At 36.8% G+C, this 22,230-nt stretch overlaps 1 protein-coding gene and 1 long non-coding RNA gene across 2 annotated transcripts; both read left to right on the top strand.

Annotated features, from left to right (window-relative positions):
- The first annotated feature begins 13,501 nt into the window (after positions 1-13,501).
- On the top strand, positions 13,502-18,063 carry LOC145016594 (uncharacterized). Its single transcript, XM_078974860.1, has 11 exons — positions 13,502-13,507; positions 13,889-14,044; positions 14,158-14,425; positions 14,534-14,624; positions 14,692-14,762; positions 16,566-16,649; positions 16,758-16,876; positions 16,952-17,104; positions 17,440-17,631; positions 17,727-17,786; positions 17,881-18,063. The coding sequence occupies exons 1-11, from the start codon at positions 13,502-13,504 to the stop codon at positions 18,061-18,063; spliced, it is 1,383 nt and encodes a 460-aa protein (XP_078830986.1).
- A 2,923-nt stretch (positions 18,064-20,986) lies between these two features.
- Positions 20,987-21,670, top strand: LOC145017297 (uncharacterized). The gene is made up of 2 exons (XR_013666460.1): positions 20,987-21,368; positions 21,452-21,670. It is a non-coding gene; the product is annotated as an uncharacterized LOC145017297 (long non-coding RNA).
- The last annotated feature ends 560 nt before the right edge of the window (positions 21,671-22,230 follow it).

The following is a 22,230-nucleotide window of genomic DNA, read 5'->3' as shown; positions in this document are numbered from 1 at the left end:
TGTCTTGGACTTGTCAACAAGAAGTGCATAGCCCAACTCTAAAAGGATGGAGTGTTGGAGTCATTTGACCTAAATTCCTGGATACCAAGTGCGAATCTTGTCTACTTGGAAAGATGACTAAGTCACTTTTCACTGGTACTTGTGAAAGAGGTGAGGGATTATTGGATATCATACTCACCGATGAGTGTGGGCCCTTTAGATCCACCACAAAGGATGCAAATAGCTTCCATGTGACTTTTACCGATGATTATAGCAGATGTGTGTATATATAGTTAATCAAGAATAAGTCAAATTTTTTGAAAAGTCAAAGAGTTTAAGCAAGAAGTGGAGAATCAATTGGGCATGAATATAAAGATGCTTTGATCCGATCGAGGTGGTGAGTATCTTAGTATCTGTCACACCCCAAAACCAAGAACGGCGGAAACGTTTTGGGGCAGAGTAAGTCATGTATAGTATAAAAACACAGTATAATAGTAAATAAGTAAACAACATCATCCATTGCATTAATAATATCTCCTCCCTAATAAATAACAATCCTATTGCCACTTGTCAATTTCTTAGGCAATTAGACATATGGCATTTTAAAGTTTTTTTGATTTACCTATTATTCCATTTGTCAATTTATTACGATGCCACATAATCAATATATAATGAAGATACACACTCTTCAAACACACATATACATAATGTTAATTTTTTCCTAAATTTTTGTCCATAAACAAAGCAATGATACGTTTTCATTCTATAACACCAACCGATTAGCCTCCAATGATGGTGGATTTCATGAATGCATTTCAAAATCACATCTCTTCCATTTTTTCAAATATTCTTTGTGTATGTTATATTGACTTATATGGAATTTTATATGGATATATATTTAGTATGACATTAATCATTGTCTTTTTTTTCAACGCATAGTGTAATATGGCCTTTTTTAATATGTCCGCCAAGTGTTTGATGTAATGCCTTCAACATTTTCTTCATTGGAAATATTGAAGATGCCCCCACATATCTGAATACTGGTGTGTGTTTATACTTTATACACGAAGATGCCCCTATGCTTAATGTGTAAGTCATAAAATACTGAGAAATCATATCTTATTTAGCATATGGGAAGGGGCATTTTGGTCCTTTTTTTAGAATATACTTATTAACTGTAACAACCCGTTATTTGAAGTCAGTAAAAATCGAGTCCTGTAACCTCTTTGAGAAAGGAAATAGAATATCATCGAAAAATGAAGTATTCAAAAACTCTATTTGGAGTACACTATGTGGTAGTTATCGTCTTAAGGTTTCCAAACATATAAATAACACAAAAATCCGAGTTATAACGAAGAAGTTATGCTCATTCTAAGTTTTCCGACAAAAACCAGCAATACGAAGTTGCGTAAAAACGCAAAGTTTCAATAAAACACTTTCCAACCTTAGGTGTCTAAATGAAAGTAGTAGATATCGTTAAACTACAAACATGCATAAAAAGAACGCTCAAATCGGACATCGTATGAATAAGTTATGAATTTTTAAAGAAATTCCTTAATCACGTCATTTTAATAAATAAATAATAAAAATAATTCCGGAATTTGCCAACGGAATCTAAATGAAAGTTGTAGATCGTAGTCTCACCTTCGCGGGGATATAAAGAACGTCAAAAACAGAGTTCGTATGAAGGAGATATGAATTTTCGAAGTTTGATAATTAATTTATATATATTTTTTTAATAAAACTTTGGTATTATCCGAAGGGGAGTCAGCGACCTCATCCGAGGTACGCGCTGCGTACTCCTGTACGCCCCGCGTACCCGAGAAACTTGGCCTCAAACCAGCCACGTCGCCCTATGTGAGGCATCCGACCCGACCCATCCCATCCGACCCGACTGCCTGAGCCGTCCCATCCGAGGCCGAGGCAGTCGAGGCTTCGGTCACGCATGACGTACGCGTACGCGCTGCGTACGAGCGTACGCCCCGCGTACGTGGCCTCTCAGGCCCCCCTACAAATAGCATGCGAGGGTTCCCGGGAAAATGGCCCATTCTCTCTCCTTTTTCTTGCGTTTTACCTCGTTTTCTATGCTCGCACTACCCTGAAGCCCTGGTCATTTTGTGCAAGTCCCGAAGGTCGATTTTTCTCCCGAGGAATCCCAAGATTTCCGAGGAAAATCCATTTCTCGAGACGAAACTCTGCCCGGTTTTCCATCTTGCTATCTTCAAACTTTCAAGTGAGTTCATACCCCTTTTAAACACACTTTAAATACATTTTAAATGCTTTTATACTCTTTTAGGGGGGAATACAAGTAAACATACGGTTATTATCGTGTATTTTATAAAGTTTCACTTCACTTGTTTTATCGAATAAATCACTTGGAACTCGTTACTATTATGGAAAACTCTTGTCATACGTTGCGTGCATTAGACATTATACAAAGTATATAATGATTTCAAAGTAACTTTCATTGTTAAGTCCTTTTATACATTCTAAAAACTTATGATTTTGCTTTGTCAAACATTGTGAAAAAGGATAAACTTTGCATAGAAAACTATCACTTTAATACGGGCTTAGTTGAGAATCCATGAGACGTGTATATCTTCAAACGTTACTTTTCTTTATTAGAAAGTAATGCTGCAAGTCCTGTCTATAACCAGAGTCTCCCGTTCGGAGAACGTGTCAAATGTGTATAGATCTATACGGGAAGTCATGATCTCGCGCCCTGACTGTTAGCTACAGTCCGTCTTTTGGGGTGACAGTTGTCATAACGCTGCGACGCCTGAAGGACGTCGTTACAGGCATATTATGTTTAGTATGGTTATAAAACTCATCGGATATACAATTATTATGGTATTATGCTTTTATGAACGAGTAGCTATTAAAACTATTCTTCATCTAATAAATGCGATCTTCGTATAGTTTTACTATATAAAACTATGACACAACTTTTGAGAACGTCGGTTTCTTTCGATTTTCGGTCTTAGAGACTGCCATTTATGTTAGGAAAATAAGGGTTTCTCCTGCATACAAACCAAACAACTAATAGGAAAATAAGGGATTTTCCTGGTGCAATTATTTACAACTTATAACACGAACATTTATATTCATTTCATACTTTTATAAGAAAATAAGGGTTTTTCTTGGAAAACACAACAACTCGTATCTCAACCATTAGGGAAAATATGGGATTTTCTGGATCTAATACATTCACTTTCAACACAACAAATCACAACTCTTTACATTTGAAATGCTGCGTTTTCTGGAAAATATACACCCATTTTGGAATGGCATCCAATTTTTCTAAACTACTTATGAACTCACCAACTTAATTGTTGACACTTTTTCTTTGAAATAACTTGTATTCTCAGGGAACCGCTAAGCAGGTTTGGGAATCAACTTTTGGGATTAACGCGCTGGCGTTAATTACTTCTTTTGGATGATGTTTATGTATTTATCTTTTGAACATGTAATGAATACAATTATGTAAACATCTTGGAAACTTTAATATATATGGTGGTGTGTACTTTCCTTTCTATGAACTGTTATGATACTGAATATGACGTCCTCCGCCCTTGAACGTTTCCGCCGTTCTGGTTTGGGGGTGTGACAGATTGGTATCAGAGCTTTGTTTATAGGGAATTAAGTATATCAAAACCATTCCTTTTTGATATACAACTATAAACTCAACTGGGAAAAAACACTCTGAGAAAAATTCATACTTTTAAAAGTAAACCTAATTAGTTTTAAGGTAAGCATGCACTCATTTTTATACTAATAACAGTTTCATAGTAAATAACTTTAGAAGTATTATAAATAAGTTGTGCAGCACAGGTACGCCTTGGGACATGTAATCGGAACTAGGAAAAATATAGCTTGATCAACTATATTTGTCCAAGAGCCGACTAACGTATGCCAATGAGTGTCTGTAATGGACAACAAATTTAAAACTTACCAAAAGCATATCGCTAAAGAATATTGAGGGAGTATTCGAGTGCCGTCAACCATTAAACTTAAGGGTAAGTTTCATGTGCTCTAGTTTATAGTAAACTTTTAACTCTATTCTCGTACAGTCTAAATGGCGGGATTCCATCACCCCAATGACCCCTACTACCCCAACCAAGGTAATGGAGGGTGGATCGAAGAAGATCCTGAAGAAGACGAAGAGCCTATAGAGTTGGAGGGAGGGGATGACTCTGGTACGGATTCGGAGCCAGAAATTATAAATCCACCAATCCCACAATCTCCCGTCCACGTGAGGAATTTCCAAGGACCCACTCCAGTGTGGGGAAGTCACCTCCATCATTGGAGCCAACAACAAAGCTTACGCCCTCCTTACGGCATGTGCCGAGACTTCTATGATGTGAGAGGCGGGGGATCAGCCGACCGCGCACTTCCGGTCATGGTTGGCAAACTCGCCAACCAGTGCTATCAATCCGGAGTGCAAGCCAGCCGAATCCGAGAGGTCATTGTGGAAGTACAAATCCACACGGCCGATATCAACCGCCTAGAGTTGTTGCAGAACGACATCCATATTCGCGCCGAAGCGTTTCAAGCACAAGCAAATGCGGCCTTCGCAGAATTAAGAGAACAACAAACTGCATTTGATAGACGCCTCATGGAGTCGAAGCAGTCCGACACGGAGTCGAGCTCCAAACGCAAAGCGCACCGCAAGTAGTACTTGCCCAACTCTCAAATTTTGTTATAAATTAGGACTTCGGATAAAAGTATTATCTTCTTTAAATTGTTCTGTAATCGGAGGCCTTTAGAAAAGCCAAGAAATTTTGTCTAGACCCCGCTGTAACACAACTATATGTTTAAGATATATAAGGGTATACCCCTTTTCTTGTTGTTGTTAATCATGCGCAAATCGTTCGATTCATTGGTACATCTATTCAAACTTTACTTTCAAGCTCAAAACATTGTGTCAGTCAAACCCAACTTCTTAGAACTATTAGAAGTTAACTCAATATCATTCAACTCTGAACTGCCAAAACTTATAAATTTTTCCATATTTTTTCTTTTGGCAGCACGATGCCTCCTCGTCCAAACCTAAGGCCCAGGCCGGGCACGGTACCACCACCACCTCCACCACCAGCTTATGATGCAGCCATGGTTCAGGCTGCTATCACAGCAGCAGTAACTGCAGCCCTCTCGCAAATAAACTCTCACGGAAATGGAGGGGCGGGAAGCAGCACGAATCATCCAAATCATGGCACTGGTCATGGTCAAGGAAGAGAATGTACTTACAAGGAGTTCTCTAACGCTAAGCCAAAAACTTTTAATGGAACTGGGGGAGTCATTGCACTAATGCAATGGTTCGAGAAGACCGAAACGGTCTTCGAGATCTGCTCATGCCTAGAAGCAAGCAAAGTCAAGTTCGCTGCTTGCACTTTCGTGGATCGAGCCCTCACTTGGTGGAAAAGCCATGTGAATTCAGTGACGCTCACTGTCTCCAACGCCATGAGTTGGGATGATCTAAAGGTTCTACTACAGGAAGAATACTGCCCAAGGGGCAAAGTGCGAAAGCTGGAGCAGGAGCTCTGGAATCTGAAAATGACTGGGTCTGACCTAGTCACCTACACAGCTAGGTTCAACGACCTCGCTGAACTGTGCCCTACCATGGTCAACCCAGAATCAAAGAAGGTTGAAAGGTACATTTGGGGGTTGTCACTCCAGATTCAAGGGCATGTCCTAGCTTCCGACCCTGTTACCTACAACAACGCTAAACGCCTGGCTCAGCGACTCATCGACCACGGGGTAAAACCCAGTATCATTTCAACAACCGCAAATCCACCTAGGGAGGCTCAGGGCTAGAGTAGGCCTTGGAACAAAAGGAGGGGACAAACTCTCCAGGAAAACCCCAAGAAACAACAAGTAATAGCGACCCACGCTATGACTGTACCTGTGAACCCTGCCCCCACAAGCTCATATAATGGGAAACTTCCTAAATGCAACCGATGCAGCTTCCACCACCACGGTCCTTGCCCTGATCTTCAATGCACCAAGTGTAATAAGAAGGGACATACAACCCGCTATTGCAAAGGGCCAACCCAACCATCCGTCCCGACTACTAATACCAGGGTAAGCTGCGCCTGCTTTGAGTGCGGAGACACGGGGCACTACCGCAGGGACTGCCCAAAGGCAAACAACCGGAATACCGGCGGAAGGGGCCAAATTTTCGCAATGGGACAAGATGAAGCCATTGCGGACCCTACTGTTGTTACGGGTACGTTTCTTCTCGATAACTCGTATGCATGCGTTTTGTTTGATAGTGGAGCGGAAAGGAGTTTTGTGAGTCACGACTTTAAAAGCCTGCTAAAATCAATACCACAATCATTAAGTGAACCATTCATAGTAGAAATGGCCAACGGGAAAACCGAAGGCACTAAGGAGATATACTTAAACTGCACCCTAACTTTAAACGATAATCCCTTTTCAATCACCCTCATGCCAGTCTCGATTAAGAATTTCGATGTCATCATTGGCATGGATTGGTTGAGTTCTCATCATGCGAACATTCCATGTTACGATAAGGCCGTTCGGCTTAATCTGCCAACCGGCGAAACTTTCCTTGTCTTGGGCGACAAACCAAGTACCACTCTTCGTATCATCTCAAGTATCCAAGCTGGGAAATGCCTACGCAAGGAGTGTCACGCATTCTTGGCACATGTTGTAGATGTGAAACGCGAAGTCCAAGACATAAGGAGTGTGCCCGACGTACGCGATTTTCCCGACGTTTTTCCCGAGGACCTTCCGGGAATACCACCCGCAAGACAAGTTGAGTTCCGAATCGATCTAGTTCCTGGAGCTACCCCAGTAGCCAAAGCACCCTATCGATTAGCCCCGGCAGAGATGCAAGAGCTATCCAGCCAACTAAATGAACTACTTGGAAAAGGATTCATCAGGCCGAGCTTCTCGCCATGGGGAGCACCCGTACTGTTCGTGAAAAAGAAGGATGGATCATTCAGAATGTGCATCGACTACCGAGAACTCAACAAACTTACCATCAAGAACCGATACCCCCTACCCCAAATCGATGACTTGTTCGACCAACTCCAAGGAGCCAACTACTTCTCCAAGATCGATCTGAGGTTGGGATATCACCAATTGCAAGTCCCGGAGAGTGATATTCCCAAGACGGCCTTCCGAACACGATACGGACATTACGAGTTCGTGGTGATGCCGTTCGGACTAACCAATGCCCCGGCCGTGTTCGTGGATCTAATGAATCGGGTATGTCGTCCATTCTTGGATAAATTTGTGATAGTATTCATAGACGACATCCTCATTTATTCAAAGAATAAAGAAGAGCATGGTCAACATCTGAGGCAAGTTTTAGAGACGTTACGGACTGAGAGACTATATGCAAAATTCTCAAAATGTGAATTTTGGATTAGAAAGGTGGACTTCCTAGGTCACGTGGTCAGCAAGGAAGGAATCCACGTGGATCCATCAAAAATCAAGGCTATCAAGAACTGATCTGCGCCAACTACACCAACAGAAATTCGCCAATTTCTAGGTCTTGCTGGTTATTACCGAAGGTTGATCCAGAATTTCTCCAGCATTGCAAAGCCTCTTACCGCCTTAACCCAGAAAGGTGTGACCTACGATTGGGGAGAAAAGCAAGATACTGCATTTCAGACTTTGAAACAGGCCCTTTGCAGTGCACCCATCCTTTCTCTCCCAGAAGGGACCGAAGATTTTGTGGTGTATTGCGACGCTTCGAAGCAAGGGCTGGGCTGTGTACTAATGCAGAGGGGAAAGGTTATTGCATATGCCTCACGAAAACTGAAAATGCATGAGGTCAATTACACCACTCATGATTTAGAACTTGGGGCGGTGGTCTTCGCTCTTAAAATCTGGAGACACTACCTATATGGTACCAAATGCACTATCTTTACAGACCACAAGAGCCTACAACACATCTTCGACCAGAAGGAGTTGAACATGAGACAGCGACGTTGGGTCGAATTGCTCAATGACTACGAATGTGAGATTCGCTATCATCCAGGAAAGGCTAACGTCGTGGCAGATGCCCTTAGTCGTAAGGAGTACTCTGGCCGAAGAGTGAAGTCATTAGCCATGTCAATCCATTCGCACCTGTCGACACAAGTCAAGGAAGCTCAAATAGAGGCCCTGAAACCCGAAAACGTGACAGGTGAGACCCTTAGGGGAATGGACAAGAATTTAGAAATCAAGAGTGACGGAGCACGCTACCTCATGAACCGAATATGGACGCCCAAGTTTGGTGGACTTAGAGAGGTAGTTATGAGCGAGGCACACAAGACTCCATACTCCGTACACCCCGGGTCAGACAAGATGTATCAAGATCTCAAACAACTCTACTGGTGGCCAAACATGAAAGAAGAGATCGCTACATATGTGAGCAGGTGTTTGACTTGCGCCAAGATCAAAATAGAACACCAGAAACCCTCAGGACTACTCCAACAACCTGAAATTCCTGAGTGGAAATGGGAGCAGATTTCCATGGACTTTATAACGAAACTGCCCAAAACTCAGGGTGGCCAAGATACTATTTGGGTAATCGTCGATAGATTAACCAAGTCCGCTCATTTCCTACCGATCAAGGAAACTGATAAAATGGAAAAGCTATCGAGAATCTACATCCGAGAGATCGTACGACTCCATGGAGTGCCAATGTCTATCATCTCGGATAGAGACAGCAGATTCACGTCTAGATTCTGGCAATCATTGCAAAAATCCATGGGAACAAGATTGGACATGAGTACAGCCTATCACCCCCAAACTGACGGACAGAGCGAAAGAACGATCCAAACCTTGGAAGACATGTTGCGAGCATGTGTAATCGACTTTGGTAAAGCATGGGATGTTCACTTACCTTTGGTTGAGTTCTCTTATAACAATAGTTATCATACTAGTATCAATACTGCTCCATTTGAAGCCCTTTACGGCCGTAAGTGCAGATCACCTCTGTGCTGGACGGAAGTGGGCGACACACAACTAGCAAAAGGTCTAGTCCTTGATAGCACCCTCACTGGTCCAGAGATCATCAGAGAAGCTACTGAAAAGATCGTGCAAATACGAGAACGACTGAAATCCTCGAGGGATAGGCAAAAGAGCTATGCAGACAAAAGACGTAAACCCTTGGAATTTCAGATTGGTGATCGGGTACTACTGAAGGTCTCACCCTGGAAGGGCATGATACGCTTTGGAAAGCGTGGGAAGCTAAATCCTAGGTACATTGGACCCTTCGAAATCATTTCAAGGATTGGTCCAGTAGCCTACAAACTACGACTTCCAATTGAGCTTAACAAAGTACATCCAGTATTCCACGTATCAAACCTGAAGAAGTGTCTGTCCGACGAAACACTTGTAATTCCACTCGATGAGATCGAACTAAATGAAAATCTTAACTTTGTGGAAGAACCCGTCGAGATCATGGATAGGGAAGTTAAACGAACTAAACAGAGTCACATTCCAATAGTAAAGGTCCGATGGAATGCTAAGAGGGGACCTGAGTTCACGTGGGAACGAGAAGATCAAATCCAACAGAAGTATCCACATCTCTTCCCCAGCCCCTAAGACTCTTCTTTTGTATTAAAATTTCGGGACGAAATTCCCTCTAACGGGGGGATGATGTAACAACCCGTTATTTCAAGTCAGTAAAAATCGAGTCCTGTAACCTCTTTGAGAAAGGAAATAGAATATCATCGAAAAATGAAGTATTCAAAAACTCTATTTGAAGTACACTATGTGGTAGTTATCGTCTTAAGGTTTCCAAACATATAAATAACACAAAAATCCGAGTTATAACGAAGAATTTATGCTCATTCTAAGTTTTCCGACAAAAACCAGCAATACGAAGTTGCGTAAAAACGCAAAGTTTCAATAAAACACTTTCCGACCTTAGGTGTCTAAATGAAAGTCGTAGATATCGTTAAACTACAAACATGCATAAAAAGAACGCTCAAATCGGACATCGTATGAATAAGTTATGAATTTTTAAAGAAATTCCTTAATCATGTCATTTTAATAAATAAATAATAAAAATAATTCCGGAATTTTCCAACGGAAACTAAATGAAAGTTGTAGATCGTAGTCTCACCTTCACGGGGATATAAAGAACGTCAAAAACGGAGTTCGTATGAAGGAGATATGAATTTTCGAAGTTTGATAATTAATTTATATATATTTTTTTAATAAAACTTCGGTATTATCCGAAGGGGAGTCAGCGACCTCATCTGAGGTACGCGCTGCGTACTCCTCTACGCCCCGCGTACCCGAGAAACTTGGCCTCAAACCGGCCACGTCGCCCTATGCGAGGCATCCGACCCGACTGCCTGAGCCGTCCTATCCGAGGCCGAGGCAGTCGAGGCTTCGGTCACGCATGACGTACGCGTATGCGCTGCGTACGAGCGTACGCCCCGCGTATGTGGCCTCTCAGGCCCCCCTATAAATAGCATGCGAGGGTTCCCGAGAAAATGGCCCATTCTCTCTCCTTTTTCTTGCGTTTTACCTCGTTTTCCGTGCTCGCACTACCCCGAAGCCCTGGTCATTTTGTGCAAGTCCCGAAGGTTGATTTTTCTCCCGAGGAATCCCGAGATTTCCGAGGAAAATCCATTTCCCGAGACGAAACTCTGCCCGGTTTTCCATCTTGCTATCTTCAAACTTTCAAGTGAGTTCATACCCCTTTTAAACACACTTTAAATACATTTTAAATGCTTTTATACTCTTTTAGTGGGGGGGGGGGGGGGGGGGGGGAATACAAGTAAACATACGGTTATTATCGTGTATTTTATAAAGTTTCACTTCACTTGTTTTATCGAATAAATCACTTGGAACTCGTTACTATTATGGAAAACTCTTGTCATACTTTGCGTGCATTAGACATTATACAAAGTATATAATGATTTCAAAGTAACTTTCATTGTTAAGTCGTTTTATACATTCTAAAAACTTATGATTTTGCTTTGTCAAACATTGTGAAAAAGGATAAACTTTGCATAGAAAACTATCACTTTAATATGGGCTTAGTTGAGAATCCATGAGACATGTAAATCTTCAAACGTTACTTTTCTTTATTAGAAAGTAATGCTGCAAGTCCTGTCTATAACCAGAGTCTCCCGTTCAGAGAACGTGTCAAATGTGTATAGATCTATACGGGAAGTCATGATCCCGCGCCCTGACTGTTAGCTACAGTCCGTCTTTTGGGGCTACAGTTGTCATAACGCTGCGACGCCTGAAGAACGTCGTTACAGGCATATTATGTTTAGTATGGTTATAAAACTCATCAGATATACAATTATTATGGTATTATGCTTTTATGAATGAGTAGCTATTAAAACTATTCTTCATCTAATAAATGTGATCTTCGTATAGTTTTACTATATAAAACTATGACACAACTTTTGAGAACGTCGGTTTCTTGCGATTTTCGGTCTTAGAGACTGCCATTTATGTTAGGAAAATAAGGGTTTCTCCTGCATACAAACCAAACAACTAATAGGAAAATAAGGGATTTTCCTGGTGCAATTATTTACAACTTATAACACGAACATTTATATGCATTTCATACTTTTATAAGAAAATAAGGGTTTTTCTTGGAAAACACAACAACTCGTATCTCAACCATTAGGGAAAATATGGGATTTTCTGGATCTAATACATTCACTTTCAACACAACAAATCACAACTCTTTACATTTGAAATGCTGCGTTTTCTGGAAAATATACACCCATTTTGGAATGGCATCCAATTTTTCTAAACTACTTATGAACTCACCAACTTAATTGTTGACACTTTTTCTTTGAAATAACTTGTATTCTCAGGGAACCGCTAAGCAGGTTTGGGAATCAACTTTTGGGATTAACGCGCTGGCGTTAATTACTTCTTTTGGATGATGTTTATGTATTTATCTTTTGAACATGTAATGCATACAATTATGTAAACATCTTGGAAACTTTAATATATATGGTGGTGTGTACTTTCCTTTCTATGAACTGTTATGATACTGAATATGACGTCCTCCGCCCTCGAACGTTTCCGCCGTTCTGGTTTGGGGGTGTGACATTAACTATCATATGACACTTCCAGCTAAAGGGAATAAAGAAAAAATAATTCACTATGCATCAGTTTAGCAACTATTAAGATCAAACAAGTAGCTTCATTCCGGTTCTTATTTGCATGTAGGTATATTTATAATTTATATTATGACCTGAGAAGATTCTGAATTAGTACAATTATGCCCCTGTGCTTAATGTGTAAATCGGAAAATATTGACAAATCGTATCTTGTTTAGCATATAGGAAGGGACATTTTGGTCCTTTTTTAGAATATACTTATTAACTATTATATGGCACTTCCAGCTAAAGGGAATAAAGAAAAAATAAGTCACTGTCCTTTTTCCCTATTTCTTCACTTGGGAAATATTACAATAATTTGTTTTTCCATGTGTATCTTTCCATTTTTTATAGAATATTTTACCTATTTCTCCAATTGATAATATATATATATATATATATATATATATATATATATATATATATATATATATATATATATATATTACCTTGCAGCTCAAAGAACCATAACTTAATATCGTAATAAATGTTTTAAAATCTATGTATTCATCACTTCTGTTAATTTAGATTGCTAATGATATATTTTAGGAATCACAGATGTTTTGAAATTCTTAGGAACTTCTGAACAATCAACTAATGATGAATATATATTTTTCACATGTTACATTTATAATTTCATTGTTTTTGTATGATCTTTCCATTTGATAGACAACACTCAGTTCAAGAATTGCATTCAACATTAATTGTTCGTTATAGACATCTTCAAGTTACAACTTGTAAGACATAATCAAAGTTAGAATCATGTTTCGCTTTTCAAGTGACTATAAGAACTGTTTAATTACATGAATGTAACCCTGTGCTTATTTTATAAAAACATAAAAAAACAGATATCTGTAATCAATTAACCATTCAACTAACAATTAAATGCTTTATTAAAAACTTGAAAAGTATTTTTTAATATTTTATTTACCAGAAAGCAATTCAAAATACATAATCCAAGTGCCATATTTTCTACTCCAAAATTTGTATGCCATTTAGCCGGGTTAGGGCTTTTATTCCCAGTTACCATTTAGCCGGGTTGGGGCTTTTGTAACTGTTATTCAGAACACGGGAAATATGCGAAGGGGAATTTTGGTCCTTTTTTTTAGAATATACTTAATAACTACATAAAAACAACTTCATCATCCGCTGCATAAATTGATTTGTTTGTGTAAATTTCTATGGTTTTCATCCATAAAACGGAATCACATTCATCGTTTGAATTTTACTAATAACACAGTTGACTGAATTTCTGAACCATATTCTGCTTTCTGTTGTAATTTGAAAATCCATTTTCGGCTCATTTAGGGAAGTGTTGTTTTCATGCATTAGAGAGAAAAAAGTTTATGGACAATGTATTTTTGATTTTTTACTGTTTTCATGCATTAGAGAGGAAAAAATTTGTATGAAAAATGGTAACAATGAAGGTTAAAAAGGACATAATGGTCATTTTACTGTGATGAACAATGTATTTTTCAATTTTTTTATCGTATTATTTCACACTTGCAATTAACTTAATTAATAGTAACACAAACCCAAAAATGCTTGGACTGGGGAAATATGGGAAGGGGAATTTTGGTTCTTTTATTGTGAAATTGTTTCTGTTTTATTATGAGCATAAAATATGTTATGAACATAAAACTGTTTATGTTATTTCTGAACATAAAATAATTTTCTTTGTATGTAACTGTAATTCTGAACATGGGAAATATATGAAGGGGCATTTTGGTCCTTTTTTTAATATACTTATTACTTTATTTTTTGTCATGCAACTGTTCAAAATCTTAGTTTTTATATTTCTTTTACAGCTCATGGATCCAATCGAAATCACAATGATTAATGATCTAGGTCTCTCAAATGACAATTGCACAATGAAGGTCCGAATAATCAGGCTTTGGAAACAAACAATTTGGGCAAAACAACATGAGACACGACAAATCGAAATGATTTTGATGGATGAAGAGGTATTTAAAAAGAATTGCTTTTAAACTGTTTAATTATTTCATAATATCATATAATTACTTATACATGTTAATAATATAGTTGTTTATTATTTATTTATTTAATGTTTTTTAAGGGCAATAAAATTGAATGCACTGTGGACAAATCATATGTGATATTGGGGCAAGCACTTGAAGAATATGCAGATGTTTACATTCATAAGCCAACACTCTTTTTATATGTTCATGGTGTTATGAAGTTCGTTGACACTCAAAACAAATTGTTTTTCCAATATAACACTAGAGTAACCAAGTGCATTGGTTTTAATGGGCCCAAGAATTATTTTTCTTTTGCAAACTTCCAAGATCTTATTGATAAGGTTATCCCTTCAACTATTTCTTTTGGTAAGTTCATAACATTGATTTTAGGCTTTACATCTTCTATTATTTGTATATAAATTGTCCGTCCTAACACTATTTATATACTAACATCTCCCATCGTGTATATTATAGATGTCATTGGTAATGTTTTTCAATGCTATCCACTGGAACCTGCAATCCAAAAATTGGATAAAAGGATTACATTGAAATTGGAAGATTTAGTGTATGTTTCTTTAATGACTAGTGTATTATTAGTTTTAAAATTGTTGTTTTAATTCATATACATTTAGGGGACGACAAGTGTTTGCTACTTTGTGGGGAGATCATGCTAAACAAATTGATTCCTATGTATCCAGACACTGTGTGTAACATCCGGACTCCCTGGTATCTTATTTTATGCATTAATATTGCGTTTTTGGAGAGAGACTCGGAGAGTAGGCGCTCAGAATCGCCGAGTAGGAGCGCGGATGGTCAGATTGATTTAATGGTGGACTCGGCGAGTCCATTCGTGGACTCGGCGAGTGCACGCTGTTTAATGAAACCCTAATCCCCGGGGTTTGACCATTTGCGGCTACCAGACCCCTGAGAGGAACCCTAAGAGATCCATAGCGTTTGTGAGGAAGAAGAGGTCATTTTTGATCTTTGTGTGGGTGTTTTTGCAAGAAGAAGGTGGCCAAGGCAAGAGGGGACTAAAGAAGGCGATATTCTATGGATTTCAGAGGCTAGGAACTTCATTATGAGGTATATTTCGATCCTTCTTCAGTTTGGTGTTAATGTTTGAGAGTTAGGGTTTCTAGCCCTATTAGAGTATGGATTGTGGTGCAATTGGTCCCTTTTTGTGTTGAGACTTTGGATCTAGATCCAAAGTGGTCCAGAAACCATATCTCTTCGATCTTTATGAGTGTTATTGGGATATAAGAGCTTGGGATGGCATATTGGGGCCATTTCTTCAATTAGAGCCATTAGGTATTTGCATGCGCATCAAGATCCAAACTTTACGTGTTTATTTTGCTTAAGGAGGCTAGATCTAAGGATTAAAGGAACGGATCTGACCTCAGGAGGTCATTTGAGTTTGAGCATGGCTTGAACTCGCTGAGTCCAAGAACAGACTCGACGAGTAGGATGGGTTTTCCCCATAAATCATACAGATGGTAACTTGCTGAGTTGGGGAAGTGACTTAGTGAGTCATTTGGGATTTTGAGGACGGGAGTTCATGACTGAACTCACCGAGTCACATTAGTGCACTCGGCGAGTCTGGTCAAAGGTTTGATCGTTGACTTTCGTTGACTTTTAAGGTTTGCTCAACTCTAGAATATTTGAGCCTTAAGAGGGGTAAAATGGTCTTTTAATCTCCTGAGAGTGCTAAGAGAGGGAATGGTCTAGCCTTGGGAAATGTGGTGATGCCGAGGGTTTTTATTTTCGTATGATTAGGTGGAGGCTAGATCCTATTTCGCGGAGTCCGAGATTTCCGAGTTACACGAGGTGAGTCTTCTCAGTATACATTACCTAGAGTGGTATTATGAGTTGAATGGAAGGTATTTATGTGCTATGTATGAGATTGTGTTCCATGTATGAGATTATGTGCTATGTGATGTATGTATGATATATGATTGTATAGACCGGACCGGAGGGTCCAACGATTCAGACCGGGCCGGAGGGACCAACGACCTATGACCGGACTAGAGGGTCCAACGAGCTACGGGACTGGATGGTCCCTCTGAGACACATCGACCGGAGGGTAGTATAGTTGCCTCGAGTGGCATATGTGTTGTATGTGGTATTTTGGGGGACTCACTAAGCATTTATGCTTACAGTTGTTGTGTTATGTGTTTAAGGTACTAGCGAGGACTGTGAAAGGCGCCGACGTGACCCGTACACACAGAGAAGAGGTTTGATTTTATGATCTTGTGATATGTTATGATTTGATAACTGTTGTTGAATACTTCTGAGAATATTTTTATATAAATTTGGTTGTTGAAAAATGAAAAAAAAATTGTTTTGAAAATTTCGTCGTTACACCGTGGGAATTTTGTAATGATTATTCAATGTGCTAAGTTGAAGAAACACTGAGGCCTTTTTATTAATACAATGTTTTATATTTACGATTTTCAATATTTATATAAGAAATAATTTAATCCAACATTTTGTTTCATTTTCTTTTCAGGTCGTGCATATGTGAATAACACATATTTAACAACAAAGCTATTCATTGACGAGCAAGTTGAAGAAATTATTGATTTCAAAAAAAGTTTGATTATATTACAATCAAGTCCTTTATATATTACTATTAAACTAATTATAATTTTTATTGATATTATACTTGCACTTTATTTGTAAATAGTTTGAATGAAAAAAGAAAGTGGATCGGCTTCTTCATGTTCTCGTGCTACGGATTCCATCATGTATCCTTTACATGATGACTTTCTTAAAAATAATCCGTTCTACCAAATTTCTATGATCTATGAATTAGATGAGGTATATTTATATTATTAAATCTTAAATTGGTAATACTTGATTTTCCTAACTCACCATCATTTCTTATTACTATAGGGGAGTTATGCCATCATTCTTGGTACAATTAAGATGTTTGAAGATAGTCAACAATGGTACTACCCAACTTGCAAGAATTGTAAGAGAAAGGTTCAAAAAATGCCCCTTGAACAATCCAATGTTTTGGACCATGTGGTTGAGAATGAATCATGGGTATGTACACATGAGAAGTGGAAAGGGCAAATTATAGTTGTTGAACCAAGGTATTATAAGAAATTTAATATTCTTTCATTATTATATTTAACTAACTTGTATTATTTTATTTCATTGCTGAATACCTTAGTTTTATGCTCAAAATTCGAGTACAAGGCTTGGTGGGAGTAGTGACACTTACTCTCTTTGACCGGGATGTTAGAAGTATTCTAAACTTTTCTGCATAAGATTTGATAGAAAAGTATGAAAATGTATATTTTATAAAATCCATAATTTATTGTAATTATTTCTACATTTTCATTCTAACTTTTGTTTAATTTACATTTTTTTTGTAGATGGGTAATATTGTTGGTTTTCGTGTTGAGATTAATGAACTTATTGGTAGAAAAATGGCTTTAAAAATTATAGTCGAGCGCTATACGTCTGGAAGAAAATACATTCGTAATTACAACATATCAAAGACAAGTGATAATGTTGACATGATTTCTGCTCTCGAGAAGCTTGAAAAAGCAAACGACATTGACCACGTTTAACTACAACTAAATCTTAATCCATTTACATATTACATTTTATATAGTTGATATTTGCCAATCTAAAATACAATTTACAATCTGTTATATAGGACATTGAAACTCAGTCTGTTAATGTCGTGGTCTCAGATTTCAACTCTCAAGAACAATTGGTTTTAAGGTATAATTTCCTGCTTTTTTTTTTCTTTCGTTGTTTTACATTAATCCTATGTCAATCTTTAACATATAATAATTCTTGCATTTAAGGGTTCTGCTTCCTTCGTTGTTGATAATACTCCTATCTTTACTTTTCCAAATACCATTTCAATGAGTCCATCAACTAACCACGACACCACTAGCCTCCTTTCACCACCTACCAATGCGAAACGTAAACTTGTAGATGTTTCCGATCTTGAAGATACTGTTTGTGAGTCATCAACAAAACCTTAAAAAAAATCCATTGGTGTCAAGGAAAGTGTTGTGTCCACGCAACTATTGATTCCTAAAGTCGAGAAGTGAGATCTTATTAACTTTTTAAACAAATTTCCGTTTCTCATTTTTTATATAACATTCCAGTCCAACAATAATTTTTGAGGTTTTATGGTTGGTTAAGAATACTTTCGTTGTTGGTTTCAGAAATTATGGTTTCTTTCATTTTAATTTAAGTACGGATTATGATTTCCTTATTAAATGTTGTCGTTTATTTAGTTTTAAATTGTTACTGTGTGTATGATAAATATGGTGCATGTCTATGTATGTATGGTTGTTTTGTTATTAATAATCAAACTTATAAATTTAATTACGATAGCATGAAATGCAAATGAATATTACTTAATATCCTGCAACAAATTTGTCTGCCATTTAGCCGGGTTGGGGCTTCTATTCCAGGTTACCATTTAGCCGGGTTGGGGCTTTTATACTCCAAAATTTGTCTGCCATTTTGATATTTAATGTGTTTTCAGTTTCTGAACACAAAATAATTTTTTTCTATGTCACTGTAGTTTTGAAGAGGGGAAATATGCGAAGGGGCATTTTGGTTCTTTTTTTAGAATATACTTATTAACTACATAAAAACATCTATGTATGTATGGTTTTTTTGTTATTAATAATCAAACTTAATAACGATAGCATGAAATGCAAATGAATATTACTTAATATCCTGCAACAAATTATCAAAATTTAACATGGAAAACCAGATTTTACAAAAAAAAATTCTAAACCGCTTTCTTTTAACCATAACATACAAGTAGCCTAATTATAAACTTAAAGAATGAATTGGTTTGTAAAAATGTGTTTTCAATTTCTGAACTTAAAGATGCATTTGTTTGTAAAAATGTGTTTTCAGTTTCTGAACAAAATTTTTTTTTTTTTATGTAACAGTAATTTGGAACAGGGGAAATATGCGAATAGACATTTTGGTCCTTTTTTTTCTAGAATATACTTATTAACTACATGAAAACAAATTCATGGGCTGCTGAATAAATTAATATGTTTGTTTAAATTTTCTATGGTTTTGATCCATAAAACGGAATCACATTCATCGTTTGAATTTTACTAATAACACAGTTGATTGAATTTCTAAACCATTTTCTGCTTTCTGTTGTAATTTGAAAATCCATTTTTGGCAAATTTGGGGAAGTGCTTTTTTCAGCCATTAGAGAGTTGTAATCTATGGATTAATCTGTTTATATTCCACAGAAGACTGTAATGTAGATGCATAGTTAGGAATATGGTGAAAAAGGAATTTGTTCCATGTATTAAAAACATAACTGCTTTGCATGGGTCAGGGAGGGTATATCGGTCTCTTTTTAGAAATTTCTAAAACATTGTAATGGTATTTTGGTCTCTAAAAAGGCTTTTGTTTTCCTAGAAAAATATAAAACGGTATTTCGGTCTCTTTTTAGAAATTTGAATGATATGAAAAATGTTAGCAATGAAGGTTAAAAAGGACATAATGGTCATTGTTAAATAATCTTTTTAGAAATTAATAGTAACACAAACCCAAAAATGCTTGGACATGGAAATATGGGAAGTGGCATTTTGGTCCTTTAATTGTGAATTTGTGTCTGTTTTATTATGAAATTGGTCCTTATTACTTTCAAATTGTTTCATTTATTTCTGAATTTTTTTTTTTTTTATGTAACTGTAATTTTGAACAAGGGAAATATGCAAAGGAATTTTGGTCCTTTTTTTTTAATATACTTTTTAACTACATAAAAACAACTTTATCATCCGCTGCATAAATTGATTTGTTTCTTAACCTAATATTAACGTGGAAAACCAGATTTTACTACATTTTTATTTTTATATAATAATAATAATAATAAAAAAAATTTATAACAAAAATAATAACGAAATAAGAAATGTCAAGTGGAACAATTCCATTAACAATTTCATCACGATTTACACTTCCATAGCTTTTTCTAGATCCTTCCCCAATGATTAAAAGAACACCTGGTAAAAGAAGTAGGCACAAAGCAACAATTTTTTGAATAGATTGCTTTTGTCTGCAATCAATTATTATAATTTCTTTGTTATTTACAAACATTGAAAACATGCATCATAGGATGATCTAACATCCGCCGATTCAATTATCTGCAACCACAATTGATTAACTTACAAAATGTTTTTTTAATCCACTTAACCACAAAAATTTTGTTCGATCTTTTTGGTTTAACAACTACAATTTTGTTTTACTATAATAGCCATTGTACTTTTGATATTGAGTATAGCTGTAGTGGTTTAAACGAAATTGCTTTCTTTATTTATACTAAAATTTAATACATAAATATTTATATGAATGAATTTATTATAATAAGTCCACATCAATTTATCATCTTTAAATTTAAACTTCAAATTGTCTTATATTACCAAATTTTTGCCATCCGCATATTTTTATAATGTCTCGATTTTACTAATTCATGATATATATTAACAATTTATATAACATCCGTTTACTATAATTTTATTATAGGATCTATTTCTTTTTGTGAAATAAACATCATATGGATTCAAATTATTCTAAAGTCCGGCGCAAACAAAGAAAGTTAAATTTGAATAAAAAAAGATTCAATGTTATATCAACCACTTCAAATGGTAATTGTTGGATAAAAAAAATCCAATGTCATGTCAACCACTTCAAATGGTAATTGTTTTTTAACATCTCAATTTTGTTTTATTATCATTCCTTTTTACTTTACTTATTATATAAGAATATGGATTTATATAATTTAAATATGCATGTCACATAACCAATACATAACATTATTAACTGGTATAGTAGTATAGTATACATTAAATGTTGTTTTTCCGTATTAACATGTAACTATTTCAAATAATTTTACATATGTTGCAGGTAACAATGAAAAGGGTAAATTACACGGATGGTCCCTGTGGTTTGGGGTAACCTGCGCGCCTAGTCCCTGAGCAAGATTTTTAACTCGGATGATCCGTAATGGTAAAATTCATAACCATCCTGGTCCCTCACTTAACATCCCGTCTAATTGCTCCGTTAAAACACCCCACGTGCAAGGCACGCAGGGGTATTTTTGTCTTTTTAAGTCACCCTGTCTTCTTTAAACATGGTTTATTTGTCTTCTTCCCCCATTTCTTTCTCAATCGCAGTCTTCTCCTCCCACCTTTCTTCTCACAGCCGATCAAACATGGTGAAATGCAATTGTGGTGCGATAGGCGTTATACGTACTTCAACTACGAAAAGAAACCCAGGTAGGGCATTTTATGCTTGCCCATTAGAGGTACGATGCTGGAATTGTTTTGGGGGATTTTCTATTGTAACCCTAGTATGCGTATGTGCTAGTCGAAGCTATTCACAGTACAGGGACCAAGGTCTGGCTTTATTAAGTGGGTAGATGAAGAAAAGCATGGTCATGAGGCGGAAATAAAAAATGAGGGGCTTGAAATCCAAATTCAAGAACTTGAGGTCCAAAATCGGAATCTGAAGGCATTGTTAATAATCAGTTGGTTTTTGTTTTTTGGGATAGTTGTTTACAAGTTGTAGTGTTAGTTTTATGTTAATAATCAGTTGGTTTTTGTTTTTTGGGATAGTTGTTTACAAGTTGTAGTGTTAGTTTTAAGATCAACAGAAGTAGTTGTAGTTGTTTACAATGCCTTGTAATGAAACTTATTTGTATCAAGGGTACCCTTTTATCAATGAAAATGATATTTTGTTGAACTTGATTGTATTTTACAATTTGTGATGTATCTTGGGACATTGGTTAAACTACATTGCTAAAAGAAATCAAAAGATTACATTGACAAAAGCAGATGACCCAAATAAAAGCAAAACATATGACCAAAATAAAAGCAATGCCAAAAGAAGATGACCAAAATAAGCAAAACAGATGACCAAAATAAAAGCAATCAAAAGATTACATTGTTTGTCAAAGGCAAAGTACATTGCTAAAACTGGATACTATAATTACACCATTGTTTTTCAAAAGCAATTAACATAACCATCACAACACATAAATTAGTTCAAAAGAAGACAATGTTTGTCAACATCAACCAAAACAATACATAAGCACCTAAAAGCCACATTTATGGGACACCTTTCCCTTTTTTGCTAACACTTGCCCTCACTTTTGCACTTCCATCCTT

Source organism: Lactuca saligna, chromosome 9 (assembly GCF_052625555.1).
Source record: "Lactuca saligna cultivar CGN05327 chromosome 9, ASM5262555v1, whole genome shotgun sequence".
Taxonomy (NCBI): Eukaryota; Viridiplantae; Streptophyta; class Magnoliopsida; order Asterales; family Asteraceae; genus Lactuca; species Lactuca saligna.
Note: the sequence above shows the minus strand (reverse complement) of the source record. Positions and strands in the feature narration are given on the sequence as shown.